At 35.3% G+C, this 20,698-nt stretch overlaps 1 protein-coding gene across 1 annotated transcript; it reads right to left on the bottom strand.

Annotated features, from left to right (window-relative positions):
* Positions 1-5,615: 5,615 nt before the first annotated feature.
* On the bottom strand, positions 5,616-15,882 carry tmx1 (thioredoxin-related transmembrane protein 1). The gene is made up of 8 exons (NM_001115133.1): positions 15,683-15,882; positions 13,298-13,413; positions 13,152-13,197; positions 11,886-12,014; positions 11,289-11,334; positions 10,219-10,320; positions 6,906-6,969; positions 5,616-6,825 (listed from the first exon to the last, which is right to left on the bottom strand). The coding sequence occupies exons 1-8, from the start codon at positions 15,853-15,855 to the stop codon at positions 6,647-6,649; spliced, it is 855 nt and encodes a 284-aa protein (NP_001108605.1). The 5' UTR covers positions 15,856-15,882; the 3' UTR covers positions 5,616-6,646.
* Positions 15,883-20,698: the final 4,816 nt, after the last annotated feature.

The following is a 20,698-nucleotide window of genomic DNA, read 5'->3' as shown; positions in this document are numbered from 1 at the left end:
ATGCAACTACAGGCACAAGTTAATGGCAAAGAGGGCCTCCAGCAATCCGCATCCATGTATCTGACAATGAGTACTTCTTTTGAATTTCATCATCATTGAACAATGTGAATAACACAAACAGACAGGTTGGGCAAACAAGATACTTCCATAGAAGATAAAGCACTAGAGTGTGGGGTTTCACAAGCATGCAAAGAACGAAGCAAAGAGTTTATATTGCTTACATGTAACTTTATATTGCTTATGTATGTGTTTAGGGGAAAATGTGATATTACACAACTGTCACTGAACAATTTATTATATTGTTTAATAGTGTATATTATATTGTATAATAGTTAATGGTTAAGAAGTGAGATGTAAACTTAAAAACAACTCTGAATTTCTTCATAATTGATCATAATTTATCTATACTTATTTATACTTATTATTTAGTTATTTATACATATTTTATTTTTTCAATTTGTATAAATTATATATTTACTGTATTTAAAATTTAAAAAGATAAGAATGAAGAGAAGCAAACAATAGAAAAATGTAGTTGAATTTTTATTTTTGCAATATTTTGCTTGAATTTAATTGTATTCTCTTTACATTTCTAAAGATGTTTTGTGATTAAAATATTATTTTAATAAATATATCGGTTTAATAAATCCGTTTTGTTCAAATGCACCAAAATGCATTGCCTATATTCATTGATAAATATTAATTTTCAAAATGGTGACTACTTATTTATGCTTAGCACTGTATATACACATACAGTGTTCAGCATAAATATGAGTATACCCCTTACAAATCTCTCTTTTAATTCATTCTGACTTCAACTGTATATATATATATATAAATATATATATATATATATATATATATATATATATATATATATATATATATATATATATATATATATATATATATGTATATATATGTATATATATATATATATATATATATATATATATATATATATATATATATATATATATATATATATATATATATATATATATATATATATATATATATATATATATATATGTRTGTATGTATATATATATATATATATATATATATATATATATATATATATATATATATATATATATATATATATACAGTTGAAGTCAGAATTATTAGCCCCCTTTTGAACTTTGACTGTATTTGCTTTACAATTATTTTTGTGCGTATACATATATCATTCATTTTCTTTTCGGCTTAGTCCCTTTATTAATCTGGGGTCGCAATTAATTTAATTAAATTAATTAATCTGGTTTTACACAGCGGATACCCTTCCAGCTGCAACCCATCTTTGGGAAATATCCATACACACTCATTCAAACACACACACTGCAGACAATTTAGCCTACCCAATTCACCTGTACCGCATGTCTTTGGATTGTGGGGTAAACTGGAGCACCCGGAGGAAACACACACGAACGCTGGAAGAACATCCAGACTCCACACAGAACGCCAACTGACCCAGACGAGGTTCGAACCAGCGACCTTCTTGTTGTGAGGCGACAGCACTACCTACTGCGTCACTGCGTCACTGTTAAAAGAAAAATAAAATAAAAATAAAATCAAAGTATTGTTGAAAAATGTTTGTGCAATATTTCACATGAAGTTGGATGTTTTATTTTTCTATTTGTCTATTCATATTAAAAAAATATTATTTTAATAAACATCCAGTGCTCAGCATTATTGAGTTCACCCCATTTTGAAAATGAACATTTTATCAATTTACCAATTGAATATAGGCAATGTATTTAGGTGCATTTGAACAAAGCAGATTTATTTCTAAAAAATTATATTTCAATATCTAAAATTACAACCCACAAAATTTCAACAGAATTTTTCTTTTTCTTTTTTTTATTATTATTTTTTTTTTTTGCTTCTCTTGATTTTTACTCTTTTTTTCTATAACATATAAATTTGGCTGTACTAGTTTTTGACTGCTCCAGATTTGGCTTCAGTACTGACTAATGTATATGCACAATTATAATATTGTAAAGCAGGGGTCACCAATCTCTGTCCTGGAGGGCCGGTGTCCCTGCAGGATTTAGCTCCAACTTGCCTCAACACACCTGCCTGGGTGTTTAAAGTATACCTTGTAAGACCTTGATTAGCTTGTTCAGGTGTGTTTGATTAGGGTTGGAGCTAAAATCTGCACAGCACCGGCCCTCCAAGAACAAGTTTGTTGACCCCTGTTGTAAAAGCTTCCTATTAAAAACATAAATATAAAAGATAGATTTGTGAGTGGTGTACTTATATATGCTGCGTACTGTATCTGTTTAATAAATCCAAGTTTTGTATATGTAACTTTATAATAAAAAAATCTAATAGTTATCTAGTATCAAAACATGACAATAAAACCTGATGATGTTACACAATGAAGCCAGACTGTATTATGTTACATAATTTTAAGAAGATAGGTAGGTAACTTTTGTGTGTTTTAGGCATGCAGGGGGGAATTCTTCGAACATCAGATACAGGATGCAAGCATTTTCTGGTTTAAATGAGCACCAGATGCATGTCCAGAAGATGTTAAAAATGTTCATAGTGTGTGAAGTTTCCAGCAGTAGCAGCTGTGTTTTCTGGAACAGCTAAAGTGTGTGCATGAGACAAGAAAAGGGAAAGACGTTTCCAGATGTTGGTTCTGGATCAGTGAGCGTACAGCACCCTGCCTTGATAAACACATGCTGCGCTGGGAGAATCCTTGAACATCCACAACTGCAGTACTTCAGCATGAGAAGGCCTATTTGCTGTTCGTTTGCCATCTAAAATAGCTGCTTTTTTCTTTTGTAGAAATGTAAAGATTTTTAGATGAAACTAAGGACCTTTGTGATTGATAAAGTGCAAGTCTGTCAAAAAACATATGCAGGCAAAACTAAAGAAATAATTCACTGATTCTATCATCATCTGTTTGAGTTGCTTTTTCTGTTGAACACAAAAAAATATATATTTCAAAGAATGTTGAAAACCTGTAACTATTGTCCTCCATATTATTTGTTTTTCCTACTATGGAAAAAGTCATCTACATTTTGACCAGAGGGTAAATAAATACACAGCATGTTTTTATTTCTTAACTATCTAAGTGTCCACAATCAAGTCAATCGTAGGATAAATGAAAAAGACAGTTGATGAAAAGCTGAGGGTGTAGTTTCCCCCATTTTCCCTCATGTCTTCAGAGAAATTAAACAGAAGGATTTGAATCCATCTGTGTGGTTTCCAGGCTGAACAACAAACAAACTGCAGGGAGTCCATGTGAAAACTTAAAAGAATACTGCCCTCTATCGATCCAAATATATTTTACACGTGAACTCGAAGTGATGGATGGTCTATTTCAGGGGTGTCAAACTCAATTGCTGGAGGGCCGAAGCCCTGCACAGTTTAGTTCCAACCCTGCTCCAACACACTTACTTGTAGGTTTTGAAACAAGCCTGAAGGACTCAATTAGTTTGATCAGGTGTGTTTAATTAGGGTTGGAACTAAACTGTGCAGAGCTGCGGCCCTTTTGGAACTGAGTTTGACACCTGTGGTCTATTTGGTCTAGTTCTGTCCACAGAGGTTTGAGGAAAACTTCACAGCGTTGTTCTCCATTTCTCACATCTTTGACCACTACTTCACATAGAACTATAATCCTATTAGATTACTGTAGCTAGTTACAGTCCGTAAATGTTGCTCTTTGTCTTAATCTAATTTGTATATATCCTTACTTGCCATACATGTAGCTATTTGGAGGAAACAGGAGCACCTGTAAGTGAACACGAGGGGACATGATGCAAAACTCCACACAGAAACGCCTCTTGGTCCAACCAGGATTCAAAACAGCAACCTTCTTGATAAGAGGTGACAGTGCTAACCACTGAGCCGTCGTACCATTTGTATTTGCATATATAGCTACTAATTAACCAGTACTTTTGTATATGTTTGTTCATTGGCGCTCAAACTGAAAACATAATTTACAAGCTAAGCTTACTGTTGAGAACTGATCTAAGATAAGGAGATAGTTCTGAATACTGTACTTGCTCAAATTTTATTTTATTTTTTTCTTTTGATCAGACAGCAGAAGAATGTGCTTGAATACTTGATTCTGGGTGATAAAAGCACAGCTTAGGGATAATTCACACAAAAAAATTAACTCAATAAACAAAAGAAGATATTTTGGAAAATGTTGGAAACCAGTTACCACTGACTTTAAAGCATGATTTCCCTACTATGGATGTCAATGGGTAATGGTTCTCCACAATGGACGTCCAGCATTCTCCAGCCTCCAGTGCCTAGACTACAGCTGTGCACAAGAAGTTTGGCCAAAGGAGAAATGGTCATGCACAACTGAGCCTGGTTTCTCTCAGGTTTTTTTTTTTTTACTTCACTTTTGTCAGTTGGTTTTCAGATTTGCTATTCAGTGTTTGGACTTTTTAGCAGTAAAAATTAAACTACACTGAACTGAATTTCAACTCTGAAATCAAGACTGACGCAGTTTCAATTTACAAGAAGGTCTATAGCTGCATTGACACAATCTACATTGTAAATGCGCTATAGAAATAAAGATGAATTGATCTGAACTGTGTCCAACATTCCTCGAAGTATCTTCTTTTCCGTTAAAAATGTAGTCTTTATTACACAAGATGCAAAAGATTTTAATAAAACTATGAACAATGCTTAAAAACTGCCTTTATACTGTAAAACTTCAAGGTGCAGTAAGTTTGACACCCAGTGGTTGAACTAGGTATTGCATTCCTGGAAACTCAGACAATGATCACCCCATGTGCTTTTTTCAGTGTTATATGCTAACATGTTATATGTGTGTTTGAATGTCCTTTAACAAGACATTTACTGTATTGTCATACAACTGAAAGCAGCAGCAGATGGTTCACCTCAGATCCTGAAAATAAAATAAACATTTTGAAACTGAACTTTAGAACTGTGACTCAACACTAAAGTACAGTGATTCCGCATCTACATTTAATAATGTTAGAGGTTTAATATGTATTAACTAAATTATAAACCTACAATTTCATGAGTGAGTGCATATTCCGTGCTTCTGAATGACTGCATTTAAATTTTTGTAGTGTTTCATCTCGTGCAAACTGCCAAATTGCTTATCACTTCAAATCTTGTCACAAAGCGTGTTGTTAGGACAAAGGGTTGCAATGTAACCTGCTCATCTAATGTTTGCGATCGAAATATTTATATTATTTGCTTATTAATAACCTCATGTGGAACTCAGAATCTGCGTCTAATTGCAGAGTCTGCTACTGTCCACCAGAAGTCGCATTTTGGTCACGGACGCATGCTTTGAGCGCCTCTCTAAATGAACGACTGAATGAATGAATAAATAAAATATGCTGTTTTCCATCAAGGCAATCCATGGTGCTAAGATATAATTGGGGAAATTGGCATTAGGCGGTTAAAAGAACCAAAACAAAGACACATTCTGGCCCATTTTCAAAGCAGAATATCTGACTTCAGCATTGTTTTTCAGATAAACACGAATGTCCCACTTTGCATGTTTTTTACATTTTTAAGATAGCATATTATGGTAATTTGTTGCTTTAGTACAGTCAAAAACTTACATAGAGCACCTTTAAAATGAATCTAAATACAATCAAACAATATGGCAGCTTAAAACTGTTTATTAACAGTCCTGCTTCACTCACTCAAAAAACAGAAACTTCTTCGAAAACTTAATTCTCTCACTCACACACAAACACACACACACTCTTTGAGTAACAGAATTTTAAATGCAGACATTCATTCAAACTGTGGACAACTGAACAGAACATACTGAGAAGCATTTTAATTCTAATAGGGTTAATTCAGTCAGGGGTCAAACAGTAACATATAGCAATGATAACCGCTGGAAGTAAAAGAGGGAACAAATAAACTGCATCCCAAAAGTTGGAAGACCAAAACTTAACACTAAAATCCACTCTAGAGACAGCTGAAACAAATAACAAAAAAAACCCAATGACATTTAAATTATCTTCTATGTGACAACAGGTCTTCTAAGTTCAAATAGTTATCACACACACGTTAATATACATACATTAATTTAGGCATTTTATTTGTTTTCCAAAACTTCAATAACACAAAACCCAAATGCCAAAATCATTCATTTAAACTCTTTATGTAAGGGAAAAAAAACTTAAAACAGCAAACTGAACATTCTGATGTTATTTAACAGACATTCAAAAGCTCAAATACCAAAATATTTACAAAGTAAAGCACAAACTCTTTCATATTCCCAAAAACCTCAATTAAAACTTTAGGTTCACAGTGAGTTTTTTGCGTTTGTTTTTTATTTATTTATTTATTTATTCAGATTTTGAAGATTTGTTCAGTATTTGTATGTGAAATATTGCACCTGTCAGTCATGAAATTCCTTGAATTAGGTCCTAATATTCCTCACACACACTCACACAAATCCGCAATACTGCATAGCAAAGGAGTGTAATATTTAAAAGTGGAAAAAGAAAACGCACAATCCGGCAGCAAGATGGAGAGTAAAGCACAACCACATCAATCTTTCAGAGGGAGCTATAACATCATGTGTGACGTCCTCGAGCTCAATGAGCGTTGCCGCAGTGATCTGGTTTTTGTGGTGGTTTTGTGCACAGTGAGCGAGATGCAGATCCTCTCCAATCCTCTAGGTGTCCTCCTCCCGCAAATGCACAGGTCTTCTCCTGTGGGCATCAGTGGCATCCATCCGTGGAAGCGTATCAAGTGCTCCTCCATACTCGTATTCATCATCCTCTTCCTCTCCGTCTGCTTCCTGCTCATATTCAAACTGATGCTGACAACACACCTGCCGCGCAGGCAGCTTCCCTACAGAAACATTCGTGCCTCGTTTTATCATGGTTGAATATTTAATTGAATTTCTCTTTTATTTTTATTAAATGACTTACTGTGGTGATAATCTGGTGAAAACCGTCTCGATGGGAACACAAAATCTGCAACAAAAACCATCACCTGAGGAAGAAAACATAGTAGTGGATTTGTTTATGAATGAATCAGCCTTTTTATTCAAATCAAATGAGTCAATCTAATGAGCTGTTCATAAAGAGTCACTACACTTACGTTTTGGATTAATAAATGGGAAATATTATATTCAATATCATTTGTCTCATTAAAACTTGATGCAATCCGTTAAATATTTAAAAATTAAACTGACTTAATGCATAGCCACCATTCAAATGTTGTAGTTGTAATCGGGTATATGCGGAAGTATGCGGAATTACTTAAATTATCAGTAACCTGGGTCAAGCACTTACGGTAAATTCTATGGCATTACAAAATTGTCTAGTTTGAGGTCTGTTTTCTTTAAAAATCAGCGCTCTTCACTGGCTGAGTGATATCTGATATAAAGTGGGTCTCATATTGTACAAGAAGCACTGCGTTAAATTACATTTTCCCCGCCATGTCTTTAAAATATGAAAAAAAAAAAATTTCAACAGTTTATTTAATGGAGTTTCTATGCTAGCCTGCTAATCCTGACTCACGTGTGCCTGTAAATGGCTTGTCATCTCATTTTAGGGCCTACTCACACTATGCTATCTAAACCGTGCCCAAGCCCGTTTCCCAGATCGTTTGAGAAGTGTGAGTGCGCTGAATCGGGCTTAAGGCTGATTTATACTTCTGCGTCAAACGCCGGCGTATGCTACGGTGCTGACGCATAGCCCTTCGCCGTGGCCATCGCCGTCACTGACGTGCACCTCTCAAAAAATGTAACTACACGTCGCAACGACGCGTAGCGTAAGCTCTGTGATTGGTCGGCTCGTTAGCGCTGACGAGTTTCGGCGGGACCGAGAGCCGCGCAAATGGCGCGAGCGATTGTTTACAAGTGTGGAGTCCCGTGAAGGAGCTCCGAATGGAAAGTTTTGTTTTGTGTTTACCTCATAGTTAAAGTTGCTGCACGTCGGCCGGTTGCTGCCTCAAAATGAGCGAGTTTGAGCCACTTGTACATCCTGGAAGTGTTCAGGAAAAGCAAAAAAGCAGAGAAGAAACTCGACACAGAGGAACATTAACACCTCACTGTCCACTAGCGTTTCAGAAGTGTTAATGCAGACCGACAGAGACAGCGCGCAGAAGTATAAATGCACAGCCACGCGCGTTGCCTGCGCCGTGGGTTACGCCGGTCACTTGACGCAGAAGTATAAATCAGGCTTTAGGCATGGTTCACTTTGCCGGCCCTGGCCCGGTTGGAAGAGGTGTGCCTGGGCGCGGTACGCTTGTGTGTGAGTGCAAAACGCACCTAAGCCCGAAACTTAAAGCGTGACGTGCCTTTTAAGGAACTGTTTAAAGTACGTTTATTAATCATTCTCACTGTTTAATGAACACAAACTGTCATAGTTTATTAAAGACGCAAACCCCTCACTGCACGACAGCTGCACACCTTCATCAAACCTCCTAATTCCTGCAGCACCAGGACTCTATGGTTGTTTATGAGTGTCCAAAGTGGCTGATCTGTTGGGCGAAATATTTGGCTGCGTGTCACCACATCCCAAACGACTAAACGATATAACTGAAGCAAACTCCACTGTGCTAAACAAGACTGAACAGCGCAGCATAGATGATGTAAGCGTGCCCAGGCCCAAATGTGATGCGAGTGCGGGCCGTCAGGGAAGGGGGACAAGCGTGCTTTGGCCCAGTTCAAGGCAACTGTACAGTGTGAGTACGCCCTTAAGCTTGAGCAACTAAATGAACCCTGAAGTCTATTTAAAGGATTGTATTTTATTTACAATACAACAACAATGCTGTAAAAGAAACCGTATAAAATGGAAAAAAAGTCACATTAACCGTTCACCGAAAGTATATCAGTATGGAAAGAAACATTAGCTTTTTCCACATGCCAGTCAGAGTGTGCCTTAATCTCCGCCTCAGCTGCATCCGATAAACAGCACTGTGACAGACATGAAGGAAACAGATCTCACGTAATGTTATACTACAGTAAGAACTTTCCCAATGATTATTTGATGTATTTGCTGTGGAGTTATTTCAAGTCTTTTAATTAGTCACACAATGTCATTACAAAGTTCTAGTTTTTTTGGTTATCGCGCGCACACACAGACACACACACACACAGTGCGTGTTTAACTTTGCACTGTTTTGGCACCCCAAATGTGACAGGATATCCATTAATATCCACTGCTGTATGGATATCTGTTATGTTCTTGTACAAAATTAATCTGATTAAACGTTCACAAATAAGGATTGAAGCATCTTCTTTTATAATTGTACTGACATGCGGCTGTAGTGATAAAGATGGTAAAATCGCTGTAATTCATTACAAACAAGCACAAACATTTTTAAAAAAGTTTTAAACTTGTAAATCTCATTCTTGATCACATTTGATTATTATTGATAATCACAGAGAGCCGAACAGATCTTTTAATCCCGGTTGCTTTGCGCATGTCCTGCCTTGTTGATATGATTATACACATTACTATGCACACATGTCGCAGCTGTCAATCAATTCGTGGGCGGGGAACCCATAGACCGGAGAACTCATAGACCGCTAAAATATTGGAGGGAATGTGGAGACAACATTAAAAATATATTTTTTTTTATTACTTAATTACTTACATTTATGAACAGAAATGTTTCTTGCTAAAATAGACTTTCTCTAATTCAAAATATAACCAAAAAAACTCCCATTTCTCATCTTGTGTGCACGGACACGGTCGGCCAGACGCATACGGTCTAGTTGCAGAAGTTCAAATATTTCAACGGATCCACAGCTCAATTCAGATATGAATTTTCAGCATACAGAGATAATCGGAACTCCACGCAGCTCCCAGACTACTCTCCATTGGAAACGAAAGACTTCCGGTCTGTCGCTTGGCGTTTGTCATGTGCAGCGGAAAGCAGGCTTTAGGAGGAAATTAAATATATTTATGCTTTTTTAGAGTCGAACACTTTGGAGAACGCTTGAACAAAATCTAATGTGATTAAGACTTTAATACCTTTAAAGGGCCTTCATTTTCTGATAATTGACTTATCATCTTTTAATACTTTTTAAGACCCCGCGGACACCCTGTAAATATACAAGTTGTTGTATAAAAATGTATTATATTAAGAAATGAAGTGGAAGGTTATTTGAAAATTTAATTATTTCACCAAATAGTCTAGATAAACTTGGGAGACTTCTTTCAAAAGCATTCAATAAATCATACAACCTCAAACTTTTAAACAACAATGCAATTTCATTTGTGTTCTCACCAAACCAAGAAACAGTCCTGCGACGATAGTTGCACAAGCAAAGATCCCATATGATTCCCAAACCGAAAATCCCATCTGCTCCGTCAGGTAATTATGACAATGCTGAAATGCAATGATAAAAGAAGTGAGTCATAAAAAAACATTTATCTTTCACTGCCTTCAAATTAAGCTTTCAAAACATGAAAAAAATAGTTCAAACCAAATCGCCTATTTTTAATTATCCACGTCATAAGCAGGATGACCAATATACAGTCAGGCAATCTTTATTACAAAAGGCCTTATGGTAATGTTAAAGATGTAACAGGAGTGAAAAAATTGTTCTGCTGAATTTTGTTTTTTCATATCCTGATAGCAATCATTAAATGAAGCAGTCCAAATGCATTTAGGTCTATTTTAATATTGTGTGGAAGGTGTAGGACAAGCCTAGAAAAGTTTGACCAATTAAAAAATTCGCTCTGAACAATTTGATAAGCTGTCCTGTCAAAATATGTAATTGCATACCACTGTGCACCCTGTTAGTGCAGAAATCATTATATGATTGGCGCCTTCACTTGCATGGTTCAGGCAGAAAATGGCAGGCAAACATCAACAGCCTACTTTCAAAGTTTGGTGAATGTTATGTGATTTACTGTAGTGATGTTGTCTAGTGCAGTGTTTCTTAACCACATTACCGGAGGACCACCAATCCTGAATGTCTTGGATGTCTCCTTTGTCTGTCACACCCATTACATGTCTTTCAGTCTCTGCTAACGAGCTGATGATCAGAATCAGGTGTGCTTGGTTAAGGAGACATGGACAAAGTGTAGAGCTGGTGGTCCACCAGAAACGTGGTTGAGAAACACTGGTCTAGTGCACATTCATGCGTTTAAATAGTAATTTACAGGGTAAGATGTAGGCTTTCAGTGCTGTCAGGCCAATGTTATTTTAGCTCAAGATTATACAAATTTTGTCTGTTTAGAAAAATCGTGAGCAAGATTAGCCAGTGTGAGCCTAGCTTAAGTTGTAACTACATTTGCTAAGAGAAAAAGTCTATAAGCTTAAAAAAAAAAGAAAGAAAAGAAAACACTCACCCTGATAAACACGGATAACTTGAAAAGGGCTGACATTATGTTCATCCTAAAAATGTATAAATGAATAAAAATTAAACAGGCACAGATGATGAATCATGTTAAATGCAACAGTAAATCAAAAAGTTCTTCCTTTTACTGGAGATTTTGACCCAGAGTCACTGCATTATCATAGAATCTTAAGCTCCTTCATTATGCGCACATACACACAATTATTGGTGGATTATGAGGACTTTTCATAGGCGAAATGTATTTTATACAGTTTAAATTGCTTAATATATGGTCCTACCTCACCTGTACACCCTAAACCTAAGACTTATAGAAAACCTATGGCAAAACCTGAAGGTAAAAAGACACCGTTAATTATGATTTTTAAGCATTTTGAATTACAATGACACAAGACATGTCCTCATAAACCACCATTATACACATTTCTGTACTTGTAAACCACACAAAATAGTACACAGGAACACACACACACACACACACGCACGCGCACACACGCGCACACACGCGCACACACGCGCACACACGCGCACACACGCGCACGCACGCGCACGCACGCACATGCACGCACACGCACGCACACTCAGTACTCACAGGAAAGAGGAGGGCCCGAACCAGGAAGAGACCGGCTCTATGCTCTGCCATTTCTTCTCTTCAATGAAGCTCAGGAAGTCCTCTTTAGATCGGTCTCCTTGATACCTCCGAAACACACCATCTTTACAGCTGCAAAAAAAACACATCTAACTATTTGGAACTACATAACCGCAATGACACATGCATATGTGGCTTTATTTTTATGTACATGTATGCTCACACACTGCCTTATGTCTAACTATTCAAAAATTTGAGATCAGAATAATTTGATAAAAGGAACTGATGATATATTTTACAAGTACACATTAAATGAGCATAAAATCAGAGAAATTTGTTGACTGTTTTCAAAATCAATAAGAAATGTTTTTTGTTGAGGAAAATGATATATATATAACTATTAATTAATATTATTCTTATTAATATATTATAAAGCTTTTTAAATATGAAGTGACACTGAAATCTTATTTTTCAATTGTTTTCAATGAAAGCACAATTGTAAAATGGCATCAGTGCACATATCGGCCACTTTATTAGGTACACCTTACTAGTATCGGGTTAGACCTCCTTTTGCCTTCAGACCTGTCTTAACCCTTCGTAGATTCAACAAGAGACTGGAAATATTCCTTAGAGATTTTGGTCCATATTGACATGATAGCATCACGCAGTTGCTGCAGATTTGTCGGCTGCACATCCATAATGCGAATTTCCTGTTCCACCACATCTTAAAGGTGCTTTAATATACTCAAAGTCTGGCAACAACTATCCCAAATTCAAAGTCACTTAAATCACTTTTCTTGCCCATTCTGATGCCTAAATCCATTGAGTTGCTGCCATGTGATTGGCTGATTAGAAATTTGTATTAACAAGCAGTTGGAAAGGTGTACCTAATAAAGTGGCCAGTAAGTGAGTGTGAATGTGTGTGGTGTTTGTGCATATATATATATATATATATATATATATATATATATATATATATATATATATATATATATATATATATATAAATAAACTTTTCATGATTTCTGTTTATGGAGAGAGAAAACAGATGTGAAGTGAAAAGTGAAGCCCTGAATAAAAGACAGTGATCACTACCGTTACTTTTCAGTCAGCTATTCAATCAAAGCAAATACCAACATTGACCAAACATCAACATTTTTTGTTAAAACATAAAAAATAAAGTAGAAATAATTATTGCTCAATACTGTGTTAGTAATCTGCTTGGCCTTAAAGAGACAGTTAAAAACATGTAAATGTATTAAAACTCACTGGTAGATAGTCGGCAGAGCCATGATGATAAACCTCCCACTTAAACCTGCAGCACAGAAAAAGAAACACATGAGTGAGAATGAGGAGTGTAAGGCTATAATTGAGCTGATGTGTTGATAAAGCCTCATGTAATAGTCATATCATACCCGGGTGCTCGGTGACGTCCACTTTGGCGATGTTCACTCCCAAATCGTCTCCCCATCCTGCAAACTCAGTCCACACGGGCTCCAGCTGCTGGCAGGCCGGACACCACGGAGCAAAGCTGCAGCAGACAGGCAAACATTTTAATCCAATAACACAATCCCATTCAGAGGAGACACAAAGACACTGAGGCTCATTTGTTTCCCATCGGATCTGTTTAACTTCAATCCTCCCATTCAGCGGCTCAGAGGGAACACAAAGGGAGGAGAGCGTAATGCATTATAAGTAATAATGATAATCGTAATATTGTTTACTCATCATTATGTAGAGCCAAACGTGAATTTTCATCCTCTTAACAAAAATACAAATAGAAATGTTATAAATATAAAATGAAAGCTTCTAGGGATGAAGCGATAACAACTTTTTTTACAAACTGATACGAGTACTTTCCTTTGTGTACTTGCCAATACCAAGTACCGATTCCGATACTTTTTAGATTTGGTTTCAATGAAAGTGCAATTAATTTTAAAGGAGTTTTATTTTCTGTCGGTAGCTAGGATGAAGACAAAATTCTTTAACAGAGGGCTATTCCAAGCTAAAAATATACACACATTGTTGATAACCCTTTAAATCAACAGACCTTATTGATTACCAATTAAGCATGGACATTTAAAGAATAATCCTTGCGCTCACACTAATCAAGTATGTGCAGTTTACGTTACCTTATGGTGACACTCTCTGGACTAAGCTATTAATATATAATACATTATTACATCAAGGTATTGAAGTCAGGTAGGACAACAAATCACATCCACCTAGTGAAATACTGTTGAGTGGTATTGGTGTGTGTGGTATCGGCATGTCATGTACGATACAAGTATTTTTACCAAGTATCAATCTGATACACCATACTGGTATTGGTGCATCCCTAAAAGCTTCAGTCAACTATCTAAAAATGAAAATGAATTTTCATTTAAAGATATTCAATAAAACAAATGGATTTTTTCACTTTCATACATTTAGGACATTATAAGTTATGAAATTTAATCGTGGCTTTAATATAAATAAAACCAAAAAACATGGATATTGTAGTTTAAATAACTGACCAACCACTTGACAAATTAACCACTCAGGTAAAGCTGGTTTTATATTCATACATTAGGACTTTCTCATTAACAATATAATATATATTAAAAGTATTATTTGCAAATTCTAAATGAAGAGGTCATATAAGCAGCAGCAGAAGACTATCAAAGTACAACATCGTTCACAGCCAAATAAAGTGCTAATGTTGTTTTGAAGTCATGTTTATATGTGATTTCAGAGCTAGAATTCAAAGTAACATGGTAAACAATGTAGGGAGTGTGTCACAAGATGTCACTGAAAGAATGTGCGAATATAAAACCAACTTTACCTCATTACGAGTACGGGTATTTTAAGTAACGACCCGATACCCGATACTGGTGCATCCCAAAAAGCTTCGGCCAACTGTCATTTTCATTTAAAGAAATTCAATAAGAGTAAAGGGCTTTTTTCAGTTTCATACGTTTAGGACATGGTAAGTTCTGAAATTTAATTATGGCTTTATTAGAAATAAAACCAAATAACATTATTATTATACTTTAAATAACTGACCAACCACTGACAAGTCATGTTTATATGTGATTTCAGAGCTAGAATTCAAAGTACCATGGTAAATAGAGGTAAAATTGGCTTTATATTTGGATATTCAGACATTTTCCCTAATAATATAATTTAATTAAAGTATACTTTGCAAATTCTAAATAGGTAAATCATATTAGCAGCCAATGTCTATCAAAGTACAACACTGTTAACAGTGAATTAGATAGTTTTAATGTTGTTTAGGAGTCATACTTGCATGCTAATTCCGATCGAATATTCAAAGTAACATGGTAAACAATATAGGGACTTCTAAATAAACGAATTTGTGAATATAAAACCAACTTTACCTCTATCCATGGTAAACAATGTAGGGAGCGTGAACTGAACGAATGTGCAAACATAAACCAACTTTACCTCTATAATGAACCATGATTTCGCTACACTTACGTCATTTGTAGTTAAACGACAGCTACACAAATGTCAAACACACCTTAATCCAGGGTTACTTTAATGTTACTGTTATTAAAATAAAAGCATGATGAAGGTTTGTCACTTTTCATTTTCGCAAGGGTCACTTCAAAACCACAGAACTTCCTCTAACATGACTTCACTACAAGATCACTGCACTGACAGAATCATGTAATAGTCTGAAGCTAAACATTGATATAGATCAATGCATCACAGACCGTAAACAGATTAATCACCCTAAACAGATCAACAAACCGAACACACACAGACTTTATGCAGAAGTAAGTCTAATAACTCACAACTCGATCATCCATTCCCCCGTGAGGACTTCCTGCCAGTCTCCATCTGTGAGGACTCTTAACTGTCCGGCTTTGGGCGCTTCGGGCTGCGCGACCACACAGGCTGCCAGAATAGACAACACACACGCGCCGGCTGTCATTCCCCTGACTCTGCGTGGATCTCCGCACGCCATGTTTCAGCACCCGCCGATTCTCTTCCGCTTCCGCCTCCACCTTCACTGTGACGTATAATCGATGGGCGGAGCCGCGTAATTGACGTCAAGACGCATAAGCTTTAGAAAGCTGTTTTGAAACACACGTTTAATCCAATAAAACAAATAAACACACATTTCGTTCATTACAGACACTTCTTTTTGATTATTGTCTGGGGTTTTATGTGTAGCATTTTGTATTTATATTATGTTACATCAAAAAATGTTACAGCATATGCGCTCTCTCTCTCTCTCTCTCTCTCTCTCTCTCTCTCTCTCTCTCAATTCAATAATTGCTTTATTGGCATGACAAATGTTACACATGTATTGTCAAAGCAGTTCTAAATTTTACATAAAAATAAGAGAACATATATAATACAAAACACAGTTAACAGTAGCCTACAGTAGTAGTAGTAAAAATAAATAAAAAGATATATATATATATATATATATATATATATATATATATATATATATATATATATATATATATATATATATATATATATATATATATATATATATATATCATATCATATTATTGTTATTCAATATATCAGATTATTATTCAAATTTTCACTTTATAATTAAATATATCACATTGTTATTCAATATATCATATCATTATTTATTTATAACAATAAAAATAATTTTAAAAAATCTGAATAAACTGTACATTTAACTTAACAATCAACATTTTGGGATAAAACAGTAATAAAAAACAATAATAAAGAGTATATTTCTTTGCAGAATACAAAAACAATAAATAAAATCGTTAAGTGATTATACAGTACATATAAACATATGAAAAAAACAAAACACACAATTAGAATTTTGATACGTACGCAAATAAGAAAGAGGGGAAGACTAACATGAGGATTAAACAGATAATAAAAAGGAAAATATAAGTCATTCATTCATTTTCTTTTCAGATTAGGCCCTTTATTAATCTGGGGATGCCACAGCGAAATGAACCGCCAACTCATCCAGCACATGTTTTACGCAGCGGATGCCCTTCCAGCAGCACACTCCACACAGAACTTTACACAGAAACACCAACTGACCCAGCCGAGGCTAGAACCAATGATCTTGCTGTGAGGTGACAGCACTACCTACTGCGCCACCATGTTGCCTATTATTAAAATATAACAAAATAAAATACAATGTGCAACTGTTTGCAATAATTTTTCTGACTAGATAATGTTCTCTCTCTACTGTTATTAGAAATAGTTTATTTATACACCATTTTAAATTGCATACACAAATTTAATTGCATACATTTTATTTCAGCTTAGTCCCTTTATTCATCAGAGGTCGCCACAGCGAGATGAACCACCTAATATAACAAAAGTATAAACAAATAAGTTGTAAAAATGTAAATGTATCAATTTAAACATTCATTCGTTTTCTTTTCGGCTTAGTCCCTTTATTGATCTGGGGCCGCCCCAGTGAAATTAACTGCCAACTTATCCAGCATATGTTTTACGCAGCGGATGCCCCTCCAGCTATCCATCACTGGGAAACACCCATATACACTCATTCACACTCATACACTGCGGACAATTTAACTTACCCATTTCACCTATACTGCATGTTTTTGGACTTGTAGGGGAAACCATATCAATTGGAGGAAAGCCACGCCAACATGGGAAGAACATGCAAACTCCACACAGAAACACCAACTGAGCCAACCAGGGCTCGAACTAGCAAAATTCTTGCTGTGAGGTGATTGTACTACCCACTGTGCCACTGTGCTGCCTAATTTAAACATTACTACCTCACATTAATAAAGGGACTAAGCCGAAAAGAAAATGAATGAATGAAATATTATCATAAGTATTATTATGTCTAAAATTATTATTATTATTATTATTATTATTATTATTATTATTATTATTATTATTATTATTTTTATTATTATTATTATTATTGGCAACATAGTGGTGCAGTGGTTAGCACTGTCGCCTCACAGCAAGAAGGTCGCTGATTTGAGTCCCGGCTGGGTCAGTTGGTGTTTATGTGTTTGCATGTTCTCTCCTTGTCCGCGTGGGCTTTCTCTGGGTGCTCCGGTTTCCCCGACAGTCCAAAGACATTCGGTATGAATTGAATAAACTAAATTGGTCATATGTGTGTGTATGGATGTTTCCCAGTACTGGGTTGCAGCTGGAAGGTCATCTGCTGTGTTAACACATATCCTGGATATGTTGGCAGTTCATTCCACTATGGCGACCCCTGATAAATAAAGGCACTAAGGGAAGGAAAATAAATGAATTGATTATTTCTATTATTATTATTATTATTTAAAGTATAAAAGCTCATACACTGAAGAAAAAATGATTTTAGCAAAACTGTTGTAAACTATTTATGTGGGCTGAATTTAAACAAATAAATTAACTTTAGTAATGTTCAACTTAATCTGTTTGATTATATTCAACACAAATAAATTTCTTTTTAAAAACTTACCCTAAAAAATTAGTAAATCCAATGAATCTTCTTTGAGTAATATTTTCAGTGTGACTTGACTTTTTGGACCAATAAACCACATCTTTATACCACAAGGTGGCGCCATATCTTACCTGTAAAAACCTGGTAAAAACTGCACTGAAAAAAAAATGTTTGAACGCGAATTGATTTTATGCATCTATTTGGAGACTCGCTAAAATAGCTACAAAAACAAAACGGCATTGAAGAAGAGGGAATGTGCTAATAAAACAAATTTGTTAGTTAATATTTATTTTCTGATGTTTATTCGAATTACTTGCTCCTCATAAAGCTAAACAGCAGCCTGGAAGTGAAGCAGGACAACATTGATTATGAGTTATGTGAGATTTTAATATAACTTTATCTTTTAATTTATTTTTTTCATTTAAAGAATAAAAATTAGACAATGCTTTAGAAATTGCCGTTCTAAACACACGTGCACACACATCACGCGCGCGCACATACATGCACACACACGCATTCACAGCCTGAGAGGATGTTGTTATTACCCACTCTCTCTGCTGACAGTAAATGAGTGCTAATGGCAGTGATGTGATAATTGCTGTGCCACAGTGAATATGTTAACATGTAGATGAGTTTGGTGTAATTGTTTTATCGGGGTGGAATGAAACGTCTGAATTCAACAACAAAAAGGGTAAAGTAGATGGCATACAGCCGCTGATACTAACATCAATATGTTTTTTTTTGTGACACTGTACAATAATAATTAATATTTTTACATTACTGTGAAGGTTGAGTTTGGCTATATATGTGAACAAAATACTATTTATTGGGTCGTTTAATAAATAATATGAATAATGCTCTGTATAATTACTGTTTTACATTACTGTGATGGTTGGGGTAGTGGAAGATTCATTCATTCATTCATTCATTTTCTTTTCGGCTTAGTCCCTTTATTAATCTGGGGTCGCCACAGCAGAATGAACCACCAACTTATCCAGCATATGTTTTTACACAGCGGATGCCCTTCCAGTTGCAACCCATCTCTGGGAAACATCCATACACACTCATTCACACTCATTTACTACAGACAATTTAGCCTACCCAATTCACCTATACCATATGTGTTTGGACTGTGGGGGAAACCGGAGCACCCGGAGGAAACCCACGCGAATGCAAAGAGAACATGCAAACTCCACACAGAAAAGCCAATTGACCCAGCCGAGGCTCGAACCAGCGACCTTCTTGTTGTGAGGCGACAGCACAACCTACTGCGCCACTGCATCGCCGGTAGGGAAAGATGTTAACAAAATACAATTTAATGGGTCATTAAATAAATAATATGAGTGATGTTCTGTAATAACTGTTTTTACATTTTAGTGAGGGGTGGGGTAGATGTTAATAAAATACAATTTAATGGGTCATTTAATAAATAGCATAAATAATGCTTTGTATATTAACTGTTTTACATTACTGCAATGCTTGTGTTTAGGGTTGGGGTAGGGGTTGATGTAATTTTTAATGGGTCATTTAATAAATAATATGAGTAATGTTCTGTATAATTACTGTTTTTACATTACTGTGATGGTTGGGTTTAGGGTTGAGGTAGGGGTAGACGTCAATAAAATACGATTTAATGTATATTCTCATTGACTTCAGGCTAGAGCTGTATCCTTATAGCAAATATAAAGCAGGTTCTTGGACATCTGCATTTGCCATGCAATCAAGACCTACATGGTATTGTACCTTTATACTATACTATATTGGACAATATAAATAAAAAGTTTTTAATCCAGTGGATTAGCATTCACGCCTTTAGTCTTTATTGTTGTGAGTAAAGTATAATGGAAAACCAAAATCAAATCAAATAATTGTTCTTACTAGCCAAATTACTTGCTAAGCTAAAAGGAATTCAGCATAATTCAGTTAAAAAGTTATACTTTTTTTTTTTACACATGCAGTGATTTGGGCTGTATTTTATGGCATTTTCTAAGAATGTAGCATCACAACTTAATTACATGCATTAAAGAACATTTTCACACTTGCATAATTTGACAAAATTGCAACTGATTGGAAATGACTTGCAATAAGAAACCTTCCATTCACACATCATGTCAAGTGTCCTCACACATCATGGCTCATACTGCTCTTCACTTAGTTTCCTTGGCAACCAAGGACATCTACTTACATAAAACTTTAATAGTGGGAAAATGTTAATTGAGGTGAAATTAAACTGTTACAAAAGCTGATGCAAAATAAATGTCTAACTATCTGATAATGATTATGAATAGTTCACTCTTTAGACAAAAATAATAATAATAAAAAAGATCAATTGATTAGAACAGTTCAATTGAATACAAATATGTAACACAATATTAATATT

This window comes from Danio rerio, chromosome 13, assembly GCF_049306965.1.
Source record: "Danio rerio strain Tuebingen ecotype United States chromosome 13, GRCz12tu, whole genome shotgun sequence".
NCBI classification, from domain to species: domain Eukaryota; kingdom Metazoa; phylum Chordata; class Actinopteri; order Cypriniformes; family Danionidae; genus Danio; species Danio rerio.
The sequence above is the reverse complement of the archived record's forward strand: the minus strand, read 5'-3'. Positions and strand labels throughout refer to the sequence as shown.